The sequence below is a fragment of the Meriones unguiculatus genome, chromosome 17 (genome assembly GCF_030254825.1).
Source record: "Meriones unguiculatus strain TT.TT164.6M chromosome 17, Bangor_MerUng_6.1, whole genome shotgun sequence".
NCBI lineage: Eukaryota > Metazoa > Chordata > Mammalia > Rodentia > Muridae > Meriones > Meriones unguiculatus.
In genome coordinates, this window is record NC_083364.1 from 33457713 (window position 1) to 33476184 (window position 18472).

General features: G+C 37.2%; 1 protein-coding gene across 4 annotated transcripts in view; it reads left to right on the forward strand.

Moving 5' to 3' along the window:
• The window catches only part of Opa1 (OPA1 mitochondrial dynamin like GTPase), a 72906-nt gene that overhangs the window by 13303 nt on the left and 41131 nt on the right, over positions 1 to 18472 (forward strand). For 2 of the 4 annotated variants that reach the window (XM_060370171.1, XM_060370172.1), the window contains 9 exons: positions 4310 to 4420; positions 8794 to 8847; positions 11978 to 12082; positions 14172 to 14258; positions 14807 to 14920; positions 17228 to 17308; positions 17429 to 17503; positions 18009 to 18080; positions 18161 to 18260. In XM_060370171.1, the coding sequence (XP_060226154.1) occupies positions 4310 to 4420; positions 8794 to 8847; positions 11978 to 12082; positions 14172 to 14258; positions 14807 to 14920; positions 17228 to 17308; positions 17429 to 17503; positions 18009 to 18080; positions 18161 to 18260 (799 nt within the window). The remainder of the gene's footprint in view (positions 1 to 4309; positions 4421 to 8793; positions 8848 to 11977; positions 12083 to 14171; positions 14259 to 14806; positions 14921 to 17227; positions 17309 to 17428; positions 17504 to 18008; positions 18081 to 18160; positions 18261 to 18472) is intronic. The other 2 variants (XM_060370173.1, XM_060370174.1) reach the window with 1 other exon arrangement.

Here is an 18472-nt window from a genome sequence, read left to right on the forward strand (position 1 = left end):
CAGAAGAAATTGAGTGATCAGAAGAAAAGTAGGGAAATGCCCATTAAGAAAATGAATGACTAAGCAGACAGCCTTACTGCATTGCCTAATAAGCATGCTGCATGTTTATGTTATTCAAGAAGTACTATGAACATATGTCAATAAATTATACTGTTGTAGGTAGACACTTGGAAACAAAAAGACCTAATGGAAATTATAATATTGATAATTACTGATGCCCATTTTGTTTAACTCTTAAAACTATTTGTAGAAAATATCCACATAGTAAAATATATAGTGTGCTATTTTTGATTGGGAAAAATTTAATTTAATCCAAAGTGGGAAGACACTTCATTTTGACAACCAGTAATAAATTTTGTATTCATAAAGGTCTTGAACATTTACATACAAGCTAACCAGTTGGTTTTAGCTAAACAAATAGTAGAGTTATTCAAAATTTGGAAAGTAGAGCTTAGGAATATTGCATGAAGTTTTTTTTAACTAAACCAAAAAGAAGTTTGGCAAATGTTATCTTATAGGGCCTAATATTAAATGTTTTACTCAGGTTTGCAGACCATAATGTCTCTATAAGCTACTCAGCCTGCCCACAGTAGATTGCCAACTCTTTTTTTCTGCAGTAATCTAGACACACCTGCCATTTGAAATGTAGGTTAATAAAGATGGATCAAAGGCACTTTAAACACAGCAGTGCAGTATGACCGGGTAGTAGACTTTGGAATCACAGGTTATTTTTCCTGTTTTCTAAACTGTAACCTTCAACAATTTGTTTAGCTTCTCTGAGTTCCTCAATTCTCTGTTGGAAAAGGATGCCCCTTGAAAGGTTGTGAGAAGTCCTAAATAAATGTAAAACTTAAAACTGTTAAGAGTTAAGGGGTGAATGACAACAATGGTCATCATTTTCTGTGAGTTATTATGTGTTAATGATGTGTTAACATTTGATTAATTTCTTCTCTTTGCTTGTTATGAAGTCTTTGGAGATTGTGAAAAATGGGAAATGGTTTGTAGGGTTGACCATGTATCTTCTAAAGAGTTTTTAAAATTATCTTTAACTAGAAACTACAGGTGAGTGATGAGTTAAAGAAAAAAAAATCAGCTGTTTTGACTCACTCAAGCAACAAGGCCAAATCCTGCTCTCCCTGGGCAGTAACACATCTCAGATACATCAGGGCTTATTTAAGGTGCTGTGTATTAAAATGAACAGACTGGTGCATATCTACGGAACCAGCCACTCAGGAGGCTGAGATAGGAGGCTTGCTGGAATCGGAGGCCTTTGAGACACATCTGGGTAACATAGCAAGTGATGTAATTGTCTTAGCCTGTTCAAGCGTTATAATAGAAATGCCATAAGCATGTGTACTATAAACAACAGAAATGTATTCCTCACAGTTCTGGAACAGGGACACAAGAGTAAGGAGCTGGTGGGTGTGATGTCTGCTGAGCACTGTCTACATGGCAGAAGGGGCTAGGCAGCTCCTGAGGTCTCTTCTACAAGAGCACTTACCTGGAGGCCTTAAGACCTCATCACCATGCAGAAGCCTCCATTCTCTTACTACCGCCTTGAGGGCTCGGTTTCACTATGAATTTGACAGAGCTAGAATTAAAATCTTTCCACCAAAATTGTTAAATTTTAAACTAGCATATTCAGTTGTTTTTCAGAACTCTAGTTATAACTAATTTTCTTGATTTGATACTGTCATGTTTGTCATGTTTTTTTACAACTATTAAGGGTTATACCTGAAACATAAGACAAAATTATAGTGTCAAATTAACAATGAACAGAATATTTATTGTTAAAGAGCATACCTTCTGAACTGGGCATGATGGTGCATGCCTTTAATCCCAGCACTTGGAAGGCAGAGGCGGATCTCTGTAAGTTTGAGGCCAGCCATGTCTACATACCCAGCTCCAGGCCAGCCAGAATTACATGTTATGAGACCTGTCTCAAAAAGGGGGGGAGGGGGAGTCTTTCTTTTTAATAAATTATAGAAGTTACCTTCTATAATTGTTAATCATAAGCATTGTGTGTAATAATTACTGTATTTTATATAAAATATCTTTGAAATGCTTATTTCTTGAGGGAAACAAGTTTAAGCTCAGGAGAGTGTTCACTGGCAAAGGCGCATTTTGTACATCTGAGGCCATGTGTGATTCATCTGTCTCTTTGCTGTCTACATGCTCAGAGACTGTATAGCTTATTATTCGGTGCTCAAAGTTGGGAAAGGGTGATCTTAAGATGCATAGCATAGTATCAGTAGTTTTTTTCTGTGTCTAATTCTTGTTTTCTCCTACTTTTTTTTTTAGGAGGTAACAGTTAATTTCACCTATCTTCACATAACAGTGCTTCAGTAGCAGACTTGGAAGGAAAGTGAGGTGTCACTAGAAAGAGAGTATTTTCTGGTAGTCTAATGGACATTATATTAACTATACAGTCGTGTTTAGATGTAAACAGTGATTCAGAGCGGGGAAGTTAAGCTAAGTCAAAATTACTTGGAATTTTATAAGCTAAAGTATTAGTAGTATGTAAATATTAGCAGATACTCTACTAGGTGTGTCCAACCTTTTGTCACTGTGACATTAATCTACAAAGTTCACACTTGCAAACTGCACAATTGACTTAACACAAAAAAAAGTCAAATGTGCCTTTGAGTGGACACCCCTGCAGGCTCTCTTAGGAAGCCTTCTTTAAGGCAGTTGTTCATGTGGTCTAAATACTTGTGTGGTTGAAATACAGGATGATTAAGATAAATGAGCAAGTGGATAACACTGTTAAATTACATTTTGTTGTTTAATGTATGGAATGACAAAAATTCATTATGGGATAATGAAGATAGCAGTGACTTTGATAAATTTGTCAATGGCCATAGAATTGCACACACACACATATACATCTTGAAAGATAGCATCAGGTTTTATGAGTACAATTTGTACTATTGAATCAAGAAACAAATGTTGAAATTTACTTGCCAGCTATGTTCATCCTTTGATTTGCTGTAAATCAGTCAGTTTTATTCATTGTCTGATAATAACAGTAATCAAATCTAAGAATGAAACAAAATTCCCAAATTTTATATCAGCCTTTCTATAATTTAAAATGTTTTACTGTAATGTTTTCCCCACCCCATATTATTGTGGGGAACTCTTTTATGGTTACCTAACTTCGTAGGTTATGTAAGGTAAATTAAGTAAGTTTCTGGGTAAACCCACAAACTAAAATTTGAATGTACTGTTAACCAGCACATTTTTCTCTTTTATCTTAAGAGAAATTCACATAATTTCTCTTTTATCTTAAGAGAAATTTCTGACAATACAAAACAGTATTTTTGACAATTATATTTTAAACATCTGAAGCTCTTTAAACCCAGATTTAGGTATATTTTAATAATTACTAGCCTTCTTATCTTTAGTTTTATGACTTGATAAGTCTGAACCCATTTTTTTCTAACACACTGCACTGTTCAAATTGGCTGTTCACTGGAACTTCCATTTTAGTTCTTCTGAAGCCATCAGTCTGGTATAACTGTTGATTCGTAGTGTCTTTTTCTCCATTTGTCTCAAGGTTGGCCATTTCATAGGTCAGCAATTTACAACACAGAGACGCCCCCTTACCTCAGTAGGCAGCACCTGCCACTCTCTGAAGTAACTGCATGCGTTTAGCATTGTGGCCCATGTGAACGCAGTGTAATCACAGTGTACCAGCCTAACCGTTAATGGTTGAGCAGAATCAGTGTTAGAGATTTTGAAAGGTAACAAGTCCAAACTGGCTTTTACTTTTCAGTTTTCATAATAACTGTATTGTCCCTTTATCTTATGTTCTTTTTTTAATTTTTTAATTGGTATGTTTTCAGTTACTTTCTCAGAGGCCATTTCTATTTTATTGTCAAAACAGCTCATCAAAAGTGAAAATTCAGTCAAATGGTTATGTCATGTTTCAAGTCAATGCCAACCATTAGTGCACATTGGCAATTTTACAAAGGGTTACCAAGAAAACCAGGGACCTCATGTGCAGTCTTTTTTGAGCATGCCCATGAGTCTAGTTTTACTCTGTTGACATTGTCTGTCTGGCTGTTTAGTCACTTTCACTTTTAAAACCACGCTGTTTTAGTTTTCTGAGATACCCAGTTTTACTGAGGGGAAAATGGAAATTCAGTGCAGCGTCCTGTGGGACGGCACTAGAGGTACCTGTGTTTCCATTTTTGTTTTAAGCTATCCATTCCTCCCTGTCTTGCATCTGCTTTTCTGTTGTGCCCTTTGGTTTAACATTGTTCTCCCTCCCCAATTCCCTCTTCTCCTCATTGTAAACTCACGGCAGGGTCTGCTTGGTGAGCTCATTCTCTTACAGCAGCAAATTCAAGAGCACGAAGAGGAAGCACGCAGAGCCGCTGGCCAGTATAGCCCGAGCTATGCCCAACAGAAGTGCAAGGTGATGGGTGGTTTAAGGGGCTACTGATGCATCACACTAATCAGCCATTTCTGGCAAGATCATGTCACCCTAAACTGTTGATGGACTCCAGTCATGGAAGATTATTTTTAAAAAGTAAATTAAAGAGATACATCATTACCCCTAAAGTGGGTGTTGTAGACACAGCTCAAAATATAAGCTCAAGTATAGGAATTTAGGTTCTGTGAAAGTCCATGGATTTGTATTTAGAGTGAAACTGAACTGTGTTCACGTGGTCCAGTTCAGTCATTTAATTAATTGGGTACTGAAGCTACATGAAGTCCTTAAAGATGTGCTTTTAACCATTAGCTGAAAGCCCTGCAGGATCAGGCCCTGCATCCTGCACAGACTTTAATCACAGTGAAACGAGGGTCTAAGCTAATTCTCTCAGATCTCTTAGAGAATTTTTTAGTTTAAGATCAGAGAAAATTTAAAACTGTGTACAAACCTTATTCAGGAAAAAGATTCAGTCATCTAATCAGCTTCTTGTTTGCTCTTACATCTGAATCCAGGAATATTACAGATACAGCTTTAGTACAGTGCCTGTGCTGGCTAACCTTGGTGGTGGCTAATGCTTGAGAGTGCTCATTATAATTCCATGTTTGCTTAATGTCACTTCCTGGCTTTCTCAATTCCATGGCTGTGCAACCAAAATAAATAGAAAAAGAAAACAAGTTATTTCATCTTTGTGGTTAAAGTAGATTCTTGACTTGAGGAAGGATTTAAACATTATCCAATTCCATATGCTATGAGTATGTCATTAAATATCTAGGAAGTTAGATGCCTTTACTGAGGCATGCATACCATAGCTTTGTTACAGCAAGCAGTGGGAGGAGTTTGTGTGTTCTGGAAAGTTACTAGAAGTATGAATATGGAGCCAATTACAGTTTGCCCTTTTTTCATACTGGTAAGATTGAAATGAAGCCCATCTGTCTGCCACTGTAAGATCTAAGATGCAGTTGAAGATTATACCAATGTGCTTCTAATTCTGCCCATTCTGGAGACATAAGTAATAAATACTGGTTGACTTTCTGAGATACTGAACATGAATGTTCAGTTTAGACCTGCTTTACAAGTCTGTCTTCAGACTTAAGGATGTCATTCCTGTTCTATTTACTTGGTTTTTTTGTTTTTGTTTTGTTTTTGGTTTTTTGTTTTTTGTTTTTTTTTAACCCTCTTGTTACTCCTTTTGGCAGTCTGTGAAATATGACAGAACTGTGCCTGTGTCTGGTTCATTTGTAAAGGAATACTTAGTGAGACACCAACCAGGGCTTGTTCCTGCCTATTGTGTAGTTGCCTTGTGTGAAAGTTAATGGGACTTTGAAAATAATTTATGCAATCCCATAATGACCCCATCATCCTTACTGTCCTGAAAGACCAGTTCCTCACTGTATCTTCCTCTTCTTCCCTAAAGTTAGGGCAGAGATGACATCAGCTCTTCACCATCACAGTCAAAATCTGTATTCCTCAGATACTTGTCATTCCTTTTTTTTTATCATTCTTATCAGCCATTTGAGGTTTATATGAGACATAAGATAAACCACAGGCACTTTTAAGTCTTTAAAATAATTACTTCTCTGTTCTTGAAAATGGAGCTAGGTCTTCATTTCTTAATATTTTGTTAGAATAAATAAAAATTTTGCTGTATTTTCTAAGCAAAAGAGATAACCAGAGGCACAAGGTGTTGGTAGTTTTCCTCCTGTGGATATGTACATATATAATTTCCCAGGGAGCCTCAGATACATAGTTCAGTATTTTGGAGCAGCCGTGGTGACTTACTAGAAGGAATTAAGTTCTAAAATCAGTGTTGTTCTTGTGAGGAGTTAAGGTTTTCTCTCTGACATGAGCTCATTTGTGTGGAAGATTCTATCCTTTCTCCATCAGGTTCAAAGCCTTGGAATTTTGGAAACGCCCTGGTTCAATATCATTGATTTCAGTCCTGTCAGGGTGATTTTAATTTCATAATAAGCCTAAATATATTACACAGTAGACCATGAGTTTCATGTTGTAAGCAGCTAAGCTTTACCAGTAAAGCCCTTGGAAGAAAACATACCTAAGTTGTCTAAAGAGGTAGCCAGAGAGCATAGGTCTCACAAGCATGAGGACCTGAGTTGGCTCTCCAGAACCCATATAAAATGTTAGGTATGGTGATGTACTCTTTAGTTCCAATGCTGGGAAGGTAGAGGTGGGCTCCCTGGGTCACTGGGCAGCCAGTCTCATCTAGTTGGAGAGCTCTGGAGCAGTGAGAGACCATGTTCCCAAGGAAGTGTGAGTGTCCCTAAGGGTGACATCAAGCTAGTGTTTTGGCCTCCACATGCATGCATACATGTGCACACACACAAGTATACACACACATGCATACACATGAGTACATGCACACTTTTTTAAAGTACAATAAATGTCAGATCAGAAATAGCTCATGGTAGTCTCTAAGAAAACATGTAAAAGTTATCTTTTTACCAATCTTTAATACTTGGTTTTATAAACGAGAAGTTTTCATCGTAGGTTTAAAAAAAAAAAAGGGGGAGATCTCAGTCATTACTCTGACACCTGCCTTGAAACATTAATTTTGATCCTTATTAAGTGAAGTGGCTAGGAGGTATGCCTTTTTTACTATTCTGATTAACTGTTTTGACTGCTTCTGTAGTCTTTTTTTTTTTTTAACCCATCTACTAAGTTAACCTTTATAGCCCTTGGCTTATATTAACATTTTAACTTTTTAATTTAGTTATATTAGTTTCCTAATTATTGTTCCACAGCTGAGTAGTGTTGACTATTTCATAGTAATTCAGGATACGTTGCAGGAAGTCACTCAGTTTATATTTAAAACTAAAACCAAAGCAGGGCTCATTATGGTGGTGACTACCTTAAAGCCCAGCACTTGGGAGGCAGAAGCAGCTCAGTCTGTGAATTGAAGGCCAGCCTGGTTCACATAGTGAGACCCTGTCTCAAAAAGAATAGAGTAAAGGAAAAATAGTTCAAAGTAGTAGTGTTTGTATAGCTTATGGTAAATTGGCTCTAGCTGAATGAATATTTAGTGGAAGAGAGTAAATCACAGTACTTTTGAAATGAACCAGGAATGTAATGTGCATCACAAATATTTTTATTCATCCTATAACAGAATGATGGCATGCCCTGTGATCTTAATATGGAGTGGTCTTTGGGGTTTTGTTCTTTGGGTGTGGGCTCTTTGACTTGCCTGGCTCCTCACATTTTAAGAGACTTAATAATTCTTGTCCAATCTACCTTAGCACACATAATCAAAATGAAAAAAATAAATTATATCTGCAAGTCTCTTCTTACCACTCAAGGCTAAAAACAGAAGTTGTATTATAAAATCTCATTACAAAATAATTTTAGGAGGTTTTCAAACATAGACATTTAGGGAGAAAAAGGTACTTATCGTTTCTAACAAGTATTATAATCTGTGAAACCTAAATTATTCAGAATTAGGAGTTAAATATATAACATTTTATAGCATGGACAAGATTTATTAATTTCTACCTCAATAAAAAAAATCATTTAAAATCTGAGGAAGTCAGTTAGTTCTGTATCCAGTCAAGAAGTCAGTGCACATTTGTGTGAATTTGTCGTACATGACATTTTTTTTGTTGTATTTCTGTTTATAATTGTATTGTGACTACTTTAAACTCTATTATACAATAAAATTGGAAGCTTTTAAATTTGTTTGTCTTGGAACTGTTGATAACAGTTTAAAGTAGTATACACAATACCTGTGAATTTTCTCTTTATGTTCAAATCAGCTTAGTTGCTTAACTTGGTTTCATTTCTAAGATACATCTGCTCTGTTGAGAGTTAGCCAATGTTGCATTGGAATTGGATGTAAAAACAAGCCTCCACTCCACTTAACTCTTTGGAGATAGCAGTTGTTCTCTGTGTTTGTTATGCATAGCTCTAGGATAGTGAGGAAGTTGGAATTTGTTCTTTAGAAGATACGCTATAACCAATGAGCTTTCTCACTAGCTGTATACAGTGCCATGTATCTGGTTTCCCCACGCCCCTGTCTGGAGACCTGCAGTGCTCTAGGCGTTAGGTTTCTGTGCCTTAGTACAAAACATCCTCCTGGAAGAGTAAACCCAGATGTTCATCTCCGCTGTTTCTAACAAGTCTTTTATAACAAATGACCAAAATAGTAATAGGACAATGACTCCTTGATAGATTTTGATGAAGTATTGATGAGTACAAGTTTTTATTATCTTAAATATTCACTTGATTTAAATTTTATTTTAAATATACATACACTGTTAGTGCTGCTTTAAAACTTTAGCTTAGTGTACATTCTACGTTTATGCATATTCTAAACTTACTAAAATTAATGTATTTTACATATTCAGGTGTCAGACAAAGAAAAGATTGACCAACTTCAAGAAGAACTTCTGCATACTCAGGTAACTCTAGTCAACGCCTCTTTTTCTGTGAGCCACTAGGGCCTGACACATGGTGGGAGTCACACATGACAGGCAAGCACACTGACACTGAGCAGCATCCTCAGCCCCAGGGACTTCTTTTGGGGGGCTGTGGACAGTGGGTTCTTTCTCCAGCAAAGCAAAAGTTGGAATACTTAGTTACAGACCCTTATCTCTAACAGTAATTTCTATATCTACAAAAGCTAATTGAGAAATAGGGAATAAAGAAGAAATCAAATGAATGCCAGGTTAACTCATTTAAGTGCAGATTCCTATTTTGAGTGATTCTTGTACACATTTTAAAAATAAACTATTGTACTATTGTGGGGAAGAAATGGATGAAAGTATTTGTCCTTATATAAGCTAATGCTTATTTTTTTCACTTTGCTAGGCTAGATATAATGTAAAGAAATTTGAGATTTCACATACCTCTAATGAGTCCCCAGAACCCGTTCTTTGTTTCTCTGAATCGTGAAGTCAATATAAATTTTTTTCCTAAAAATATTTCTGGTGATATAAGCCAGTCAGTCTCAGGGTTAATGACAGAAATCATTACTTAAAAGTCAGTCCTGCACAATGTAACCAATAGCTACCTTTCTGGTATAAAATTTACCAACAGCAGTTATTTTATATAATTAAGATTTATATATACAAGCCAAAAGACATGCTTACCATCTTGGGTCTTTTTAGGGAAAACATACTAGAAGGGGCAATCTGAATAGTATATTTTTGATGCGTGTTTTTCCTTGAACTCTTCATGGAGTTTCATGTTTAGCTGTATACTAGTGTGCCTGTGCTTTGGATGGCAACTGTCTTTCTTAAGCTTCTCTGCATGAGTTAAGAATCATTACCCTGTTTACTGCTCAGAGCACTAGCCCTTGCAGTGTACTCAATAAGTGTTCTCAATTCCCTGTTTGCTTGTTTTGTTTGTTTGTTTGTTTTTAGTTCCTGGTCTCTGAGAGTGTGGTCCTTGGGGCCATAACATCAGTATTCCCTGGGAGCTTACTATAAGTACAGACTCTGGGGCCATCCCAGACCTACCGAGCCAGAGTCTCTGACTGTGGAAGGGTGTTTTGCAGTTCTCTTGTTTATGTAGTTTTGGTTTAGGAGAGGGTCTCACTGTATAGCTGACCTGGAACTTAAATCCTCTTGCATTAGTCTCCTAAATGCCTGCTCACCATTGAATCCAGCTACAGTCTTTGTCTTTAAAGCCCTTGAGGTAATTATGATACAACCTAAAATTTGAGAATTGTTTGTTCTCTGTAAGCATGCCCTGCCTTCTGACTGCAACACAGCCTAGCTATCTATACTAAAGAACCACACAATCAAGTTACAAATGAAATCACACACACACACACACACACACAAAGTATAAGGTTTTAAGTAGATTACAGTTTTGCCTGCATTACAACTGTCCTCAGGTTGGTCATTCATGTCAGCCCATTTATGCTTCTAGAGGGTGGCTGCAGTTTGACACTTGTACCAAGGAAAGAAATGTAGATTTCTCCAAATTGATTACAAAGAAATATGCTATGGAAATGTATCCTGAATGTGTGCGGTTCCTGCTGAAGGCTTTATGCATTGGGTGGGGAACATTGTGATGTGATAAACTGTGCGTTCATCTCCGTCCCCATCAGTGGTTCTCAGGTGAAAGACATATACAGCTACACTGAGGTGTTTCATTTTCATCTTAAAGGGGTAAAAATGGGAAATAATTTTAATAATATGTTTTATTTAAGGCAGTGTGTCCCAAATTAGTATCATTGCTACCCGTACAACATAGAGCAGATATTTAAAAGGCATTTTTATGTTTCCAAAACACTATTTTAAAAAAAGAGCTCAATAACTGTATAGTGTCTGTTATCTAAATAGCAAAGAAACACTAGTTTTTCTATCCTTATGGGCTGTAAGTGAATGCTTTACAAAATATGTTCATCACTGGGCAGTGGTGATGCATGCCTTTAGTCCCGGCACTCAGGAAGCAGAGGCAGATGGATCTCTGAGTTTGAGACCAGCCTGGTCTACAGAGCATGTTCCAGGACAGCTAAGGCTATACAGAGAAACCCTGTTTCTAAAAACAAAAGTTTATTATACAGCCAAGTAGTTCTACTGTGTTATGCTATATAGTTTGGCTATATATATGGATGTTTTTCTCTAAGCCTATCTTGGACATTCTGTAAGGATAGGACCTTGATTTCCTGTTATTTATTTACCATTTTTTCTGGAGTTTAAAACATAAAAAGTCTAAGAAATGCTTTCCATGTGGCGATGTAAGTTGTTCATCTAAGTGTTCTGCTGATTTATACGGAAGTGTGACTCTTAATTCTCTGTAACTGAGATGACCAGTTTGAACAGCTTGCCTTGCAAAGCAGAGTAAATTGCCATTCAGTTACTTTGAAATAATAACCCTCAATCAATTGATTTTCTTAAGTATATGTTTTTATCTCACTATTTTAAGTACAAACAAACTTCTCCAGATATGGACATTTGACAAAACCTGGAAGAATTTAAGCCTTTTACTCAGACAGGCCTGTTTAAATGCTTTTTCCTCCCCACACTAGGTGACCTTAGGACCAGCCGCCAGGTGTCCCTAACCTTAAGCTTCCTGCCTGTAAAACCTCTACTCTGGTGGGCTTTCTGTAAAAGGTTCATCACATGATGCATGCTTAGATGTTGCTCGCCCATGTTGTATATCAAACCATCTTTGTTAAAATAATGTTCAAATGAGAGCAACTTCAGTTTTGGCCTTTAGCTTTATATTGAAGACTTTCTTTTTGAAATTGTAAGAAATACTGTTTCTTAAGGTATAGTTCTAACTCCTTTAGGTTCTTAATTTTTTTGTATTTTTAAATTACTTCCTCAACAAATGAAGCAAATATATTTTTAAGCTAAATGCTCAATTATAATGGATAATTATGTATTTCATTGTTTGCTTGAAATAATCATAGTTTTATTTTCTCTACATTGTCATGAAACATTTTTAAGTGTAATAATTTAAATGTAACTAGTTAAGTTATGTAACTTCAGAATTTTGAAAGATTTTAATTAGACTTAATATTTATTTGTTAACCCATCTTTTTATTACACAGTCATGTATGTTATTTTGTTGCAGTTAAAGTATCAGAGGATCTTGGAGCGTTTAGAAAAGGAGAACAAAGAGCTGAGAAAACTGGTTCTGCAGAAGGATGACAAAGGCATCCATCATAGGAAACTTAAGGTACTTTACCCTAATCTGGTAGTTCTCAGGACGTTAAATAAACCTTTCATTAAAAAAAAAAAATGTATATAGATGTTTTGCCTTCATGCCTGGTTCCTGTGGAGGCCAGAACAGGGCGTTGGATTCCTTGGAACTGCAGTTACAGATGATTGTGTAAGCTGCCCTCTGGGTGCTGGAAAGTGAACCTGGGTCCTCTGGAAGAGCAGCCAGTGCTCTTAACCACTGAGCCATCTCTCCAGCCCCTAAATGATTAAAAAAAATTTTTTTTTCAGTAACTTATGAAGTGTCTTACCTTTCACTTCTACCCAGTGTAAATATTTCATAAATTGTAGTTTCCAAATTCATCGTCTGTTATACCCGTAAAATCTTCATATTTTAAGAGGACTTTCTTATGAATCAACTTATTTTCATAAAATACCTGTTATCTTCAACTTTAATTTCCATATCTATAAATTTTGAATTCTTTTAAATGCTTTTTAAAAAATTAGCATGAGTGTGTGCACATATGTGTATGTGCCATGGTGTGTGTGTGTGTATGTATGTATGTGTCTGTCTGTCTGTGTGTGTCTATGTTGGTTCTCTCTTTCATCCTTTACTAGGATATAGGAATTGAATTAAGGTCACCAGGCTTGAATGATATGTGCCTTTACTTGCTGAGCCATCTTGCCTGCCCCAAATTATGATTATTAATTTGTTTAATACTTAAGTAATACTTGCTACTGTTGCTTCACTGCTATTTCCACTTCAGTTTGTCTTCAGTTTTGAAACTTAATACTTATTTTCCAAGGTAAGTTTTCTACTACAGCAGTTAAAGTGAACTTTAAAATATAAGTGTATTTGATATTATTGTGATCAACATACTGTTAATTGCCAGTGTCAATAAATTAAGTCTTACTGTCACCGCAGACTCAAGGCAGATGTGTTAGGTTGACATAGGTCTTTTAACTTGAAAGTTTAATGCTATATCAGTGTCTCAGGATAAGTAAACATGAGTTGCTGCAACATACCAGGACCATAGTGGGCCATGGCCCGTGTTCTAGAACCAAGATCCAAAAATGTCTTTCTAGTTTAACAAACATGCCTTAGTAGCTTTGACTCTAAATCATCATGATCCAAAAAATGAAAGCCTGACTGTTTTTACAAGTCCTGCCTGACCACAAAAAATTCATGCTTAAGTGTTGGGAAATAATTACCTTACAAATGGTATTTTCCATTTGTGTAAAATACAGTACATAAAAATTCCATTGCATAAAATACAGTGGTAATGAAATGTATTTGTTTTAGGCAGATGTGAGCGCAGCTCTCTGCCAGTTAGGTGTTTCTGTGTCGTATTAGGTAAAAGTATCCTCAAACTCTCACAATGTGGCCACCTTGGCATTAATTATAACCCTTAGTTACAAATGCTTGATGCTTCCCTCCTGTTCTCAGACCTGTGTGCACGTGTGTTTGCCCCTAGATATTTTACTTGAAGCTGTTGTATTCACGGTTCTGTGTTCAGTCCTGGTGTGCAGAGAACGGCAATCCAGGACATTTGCCTGTACTCGCGCTGCTGCCTTCCCCGTTCCTAGGTGCTTAAGCACTCTCCTGCTGTAACAGCTCTTCCACTGATCCTGGACCACTTCTCTTCCCTGTCCTCAGGCTCTCACATGCATCCTGCCTGCTCTTCACTCCATCATGTCTTTCCTGCTTCTTTTCGACTCTTTGCCCTCTCTCTCTGTTTTTCCATACGACCTTGGCTTGACAGAGAGTCATTTCTCTGTCAGTTTGTTGATCAACTGACCCCTCATTTGACTTTTATTGTGGTAGTGGTTAGCTCATTAATGGTAGCTGCATTCTCTTTAGACTAATGAAATCTAATTAGACTCTGAAATCCTAAATTAATGAACCTTTTACTAAGTCAGTATATTTCTAAATAAACTGAACAAGGGGAATTTGTTCTTATTCTGGCTTTACTATGGAAATGCATTTATGTTTTTAGAAAAAAGCAATGCAATTTTGAATTTTTCTATATGTTTCTCTTGATATAGCTGTGGCCTTTTGATTGATTTGTTTCCCCACTGACTTTTGATAATTTTCGTCTGTTTTGCAGAAATCTTTGATTGATATGTATTCTGAAGTTCTTGATGTTCTCTCCGATTATGATGCCAGTTATAATACACAAGATCATCTGCCACGGGTAAGGGGAAGATAGACGGGGGCCTGCCGTCAGCAGGGAAGCTCAGTCCCTCGCCACCGTAATTCCTGCGCTCCCTTACATTCCTTAAATACTCAGTATGGCTTGGCTCTTTATTTTGGGGACCATAAAAGTAAATATCTGTGCTTTGAAAGAAAACTGTCAGATGTTTACCATTATACATTCATTATAATGTTAAAATACCTAGGCAAAAATTAAACATATGGATGAAATTAGTCTAATAGAATCCAAAGTAGGTTTATAAAATGTAAATTGGCTGTGGAAAATATTTGTAGAAAATTAATGACCTGCTTTTAGAAATAACTCTTAATTAACATAGTTTTCAAAAATAAAAATTTGACTATAAATAATGGATCCAATTTAATGTTTTTGCTGTGTGTATCTGCAGAGTACTTACATGTATCAAATCTTACTCTTTAAAAAAAATCACTTTTTTGGCTATAAATATCTTAAAACATTTTAAAAATGGTGTTATCCAACATTTAATTTGGTATCAAAAAATATTAATGAAAGCTATTTGTCTGTGATAGGTTGTTGTGGTTGGAGATCAGAGCGCTGGGAAAACAAGTGTGCTGGAAATGATTGCTCAAGCACGGATATTCCCACGAGGGTCTGGTGAGATGATGACACGTTCTCCAGTGAAGGTAGGAAGGGAGGCCATCTCACTGAAAGACCTCAGTGTTGGAATTAAGACTGAGCTAAAGAGGGGGGTTCTTACACAGCATTCAGAATCATTGCCAATGGAGGAATCAGTAGGAGGCACAGCCAGGAACACATGTGCAGAGCTGGAAGAGTACATGAAGGGAAAGAGGTGGGAAAGGATGTCAGGAAAACAGTAGTTGTCCAGGTGATACTGTAAGACCTCTTGATATCATCTGGAATAAGACATACAAAGAGGCTGAGAAAGAGAATAAAAATATTGGAAGTGGAGTCAGTGAATGGAGACAATTTCCTACGGTATTTATGTGCTGCTTATCATGATCTGTTAAGCTAAAAAAATAGTAGGAGGAATTTGCAAGAAAAAGTAAACTAAGGTAAAGGAGGCTTGTTTCTCTCTCTCTCTCTCTCTCTCTCTCACTGTGTGTGTGTGTGTTCTCACTCCCCCATATGTAAAAACCACAACTCACCAATGGAGACAGGAAGAAAGTAAATGGCTGTAGGCTTTTTCATTAACCAAATGTTTATTTGGCTCTTATTATGTCCCAGCATTGGTTTGCAAGGCATGTGCAACCTTTTCACCTTTGGTATTATATATAAGACACTTGAAAACCATGCAGCCAATTTACCAAATAAATAAATATATACCTCAGTGTTTTAATTAAGTTTCTGATTTGGTGTTGGGCCACAATCATAGTTATTTTAGAGTGCATGTAGCTTGTGGGCCAGGGGTCAGATATACTTGGCTTTAGACAGTATGCAGTAAATTAAAGAAGATTTTTGCCATAAGCATAATAAATAATAGTATTTGTACTATTTAGTATGTTAGAAATGGAGCCTGGAAAGTCCACTGAGATACAGGATACTTATAGGTGACATTTGAACCAAGGTGGCATTTGAAACAAGATTTACAGAAAATGAGGGAACTAGGCGTGTTGCAATCTGGTACATTTATGTTGCAAGCAGAGACTAGCTGGTGCACAGCTCCTGGGGTAGCAGACAGGTATCCCTGTTTGAGGAATAGGGAAGAGGCCGGTGTGATGAAAACACTGGGCGTTCATCTTTTACTTGCTGCAGGAACCATACTGTAGAGGCTGTACGTAATACTTCAGAAAGTCACCTCTGTCCTAGAGGCAAGTTGCCTTCAAATAGGACTTTTATTCATAAGGACTTCTACTGCTTCACAATCTATTGGTGTCTCCTCAGAGCAGTGAATTTGACTTATCTAGACTTGGTATTTTGTCTTCTTTTAACCCAGATTTCTGGTTGGTTTCTAAATATCCATTTCTTGAAGGACATCGCACATAAGATGAAGGGTCAGTTTTTGTTTGTTTGTTTGTTTTTTTGGTTTTATTTTTTGGTGATTTATTTCTGTAGTTCATTTTTTGCTAGGATCTTGGTACCTGAGGTCACAGTTGCTTAAAAACCCTAAATTCCAATTGTATGTATGTATGTATGTATGTTGGTCTGTTTGATTGTTTTAATTGCTATAGACTTTAAGTTTATCTCTTAGCCCTTTGTCTAGCACGTAAAATCAGAAAGTACTCAAAGGAAAATAGCTGCAGGATAATCCTAAGGCCTTTGGGATCTGGGATGCAAGGACACGATGTGTAGTTGCTTTCAGCAGCTGGTTTTTGTTTTCTTGTGTAACTTGCATAGCTTATCTCATGGGATCTTTCCAAAGTTAAACAGTGTGATTATGATACCTTGAAATGTATACACTAGAAATTAGGGAATATTAACTTTAGAAGCTCTAGTAAAATGACTCGCTGTCACTGCATGTTGTTAAATACTTCTCCCTAATGCCGCTCCTGAGAAGTTTGCTTGTGGCCTGGTGGCCAAGGTCAGCCTGTGCTGTGGTGTCATAGCTTCAACCACACTCTGCCTGTCTGAGGAGTGAGATCTACAGCAGAGGTGGTCACCCTGTATGTCCCTGTTTGTAACACTTGTTGTGTATTGAACGTATAGAGGAATGATGACTAAATGAACTGTCCTTTCCCTGCATTCATATGAAGTTAAATATTGGCCTCAAGCTATAGAGGGGCAGTTTCTGTTCTTGGTGGTTTGCAAAGCTTTGCCTGGAGGAGAGAGACAGCAGCACTGTCAGAAAAGAATCCACCACTCTCGTTGCAGAGTGGCAGCATGCTGCTACACATGGACAGTGAGAGCAGCCATACTGGCCGCACCTGAGTAGAGCATGAAGGTGCAGTGATTGGCCCTGCGTGGTCCTGTGCAGGTGCTGGGAATTAACCCTAGTTGTGAATGCATCGTTCTATCTGTTTCTGTCTTCTCAGGTGACTCTCAGTGAAGGTCCTCACCATGTGGCTTTGTTTAAAGACAGCTCCCGGGAGTTTGACCTCACCAAAGAGGAAGATGTAAGTAGAATTCATCCCAAGTTCAATGGGTTGCTACATAAGCCCTGTGCACACTGAGACAATGAAGAGGAATGTTTGACATGAATACTGTCTTAGGACTTTTTTCTTTTCACTTAATAGCTTGCGGCATTAAGGCATGAAATTGAACTCCGAATGAGGAAAAATGTTAAAGAAGGTTGTACCGTAAGCCCTGAGGTGAGGCTGGCAATTCATTTCAGCCATGATTTGGGGAAATGGAGTCTTTGATGTATATTATTATGGATAATAATGGTTAATATGGATATTAATGTGGTATTTCGACTGTAACTGTTCTAAGATGTATAGATACTTTTCTTTATTTGGATTTTTTTGTTTTTGTTTTTTTGAGACAGGGTCTCACTGTGTAGCCCTGGCTGGCCTGTAACTTACTATGTAGACCAGGTTAGCCTTAAAGTCACAGAGATCCACCTGCCTCACAAATGCTGGGGTAAAAGGCATGTGCCGTAACACTCAGCAGATTATTTTAATGTTCTGAGTAACGTATCATTGTGGGGAGAATTTCCTAGCATATTTACTTTGGGATCTAAAGAAAATAACTTTTTTAATAAATTTTTTTTTGAAATAAATACCTGAATGAACAATAGAACTTTCAGAATATTTATCACTACAAATATTCATAAGAAATTCACTGCCCAAGAGATTGACTTGTCTTCCCGAACAGACCATATCGTTGAATGTCAAAGGCCCTGGGCTTCAAAGGATGGTGCTTGTGGACCTGCCCGGTGTCATTAATGTAAGTGCATACAGATGTCTTTCATTTCATCCCTACTGTGGAAACCATCTGTAATGACATTTAAAACCTTTTTCTTCAAGACTGTGACATCTGGCATGGCTCCTGACACAAAGGAAACTATTTTCAGTATCAGCAAAGCTTACATGCAGAATCCTAATGCCATCATCCTGTGCATTCAAGGTAAGCCCCAGCCGCCTTTCACTGCACCCCACGCTTTCCTCCTAGCCCTGCTGCAGGCCTGTCAGATAAGCACACGTGTTGTCACCTCTCTGGCTCATTTTATCAGTAAATGGGATTGAAGCCAGGAAGTTTTTGATATTTTTCCCTTTTGTCATCACTGGAATCTTTATTGGCCACATTCCTAAAGTACATGTACTAAGACTAAGTTTTTT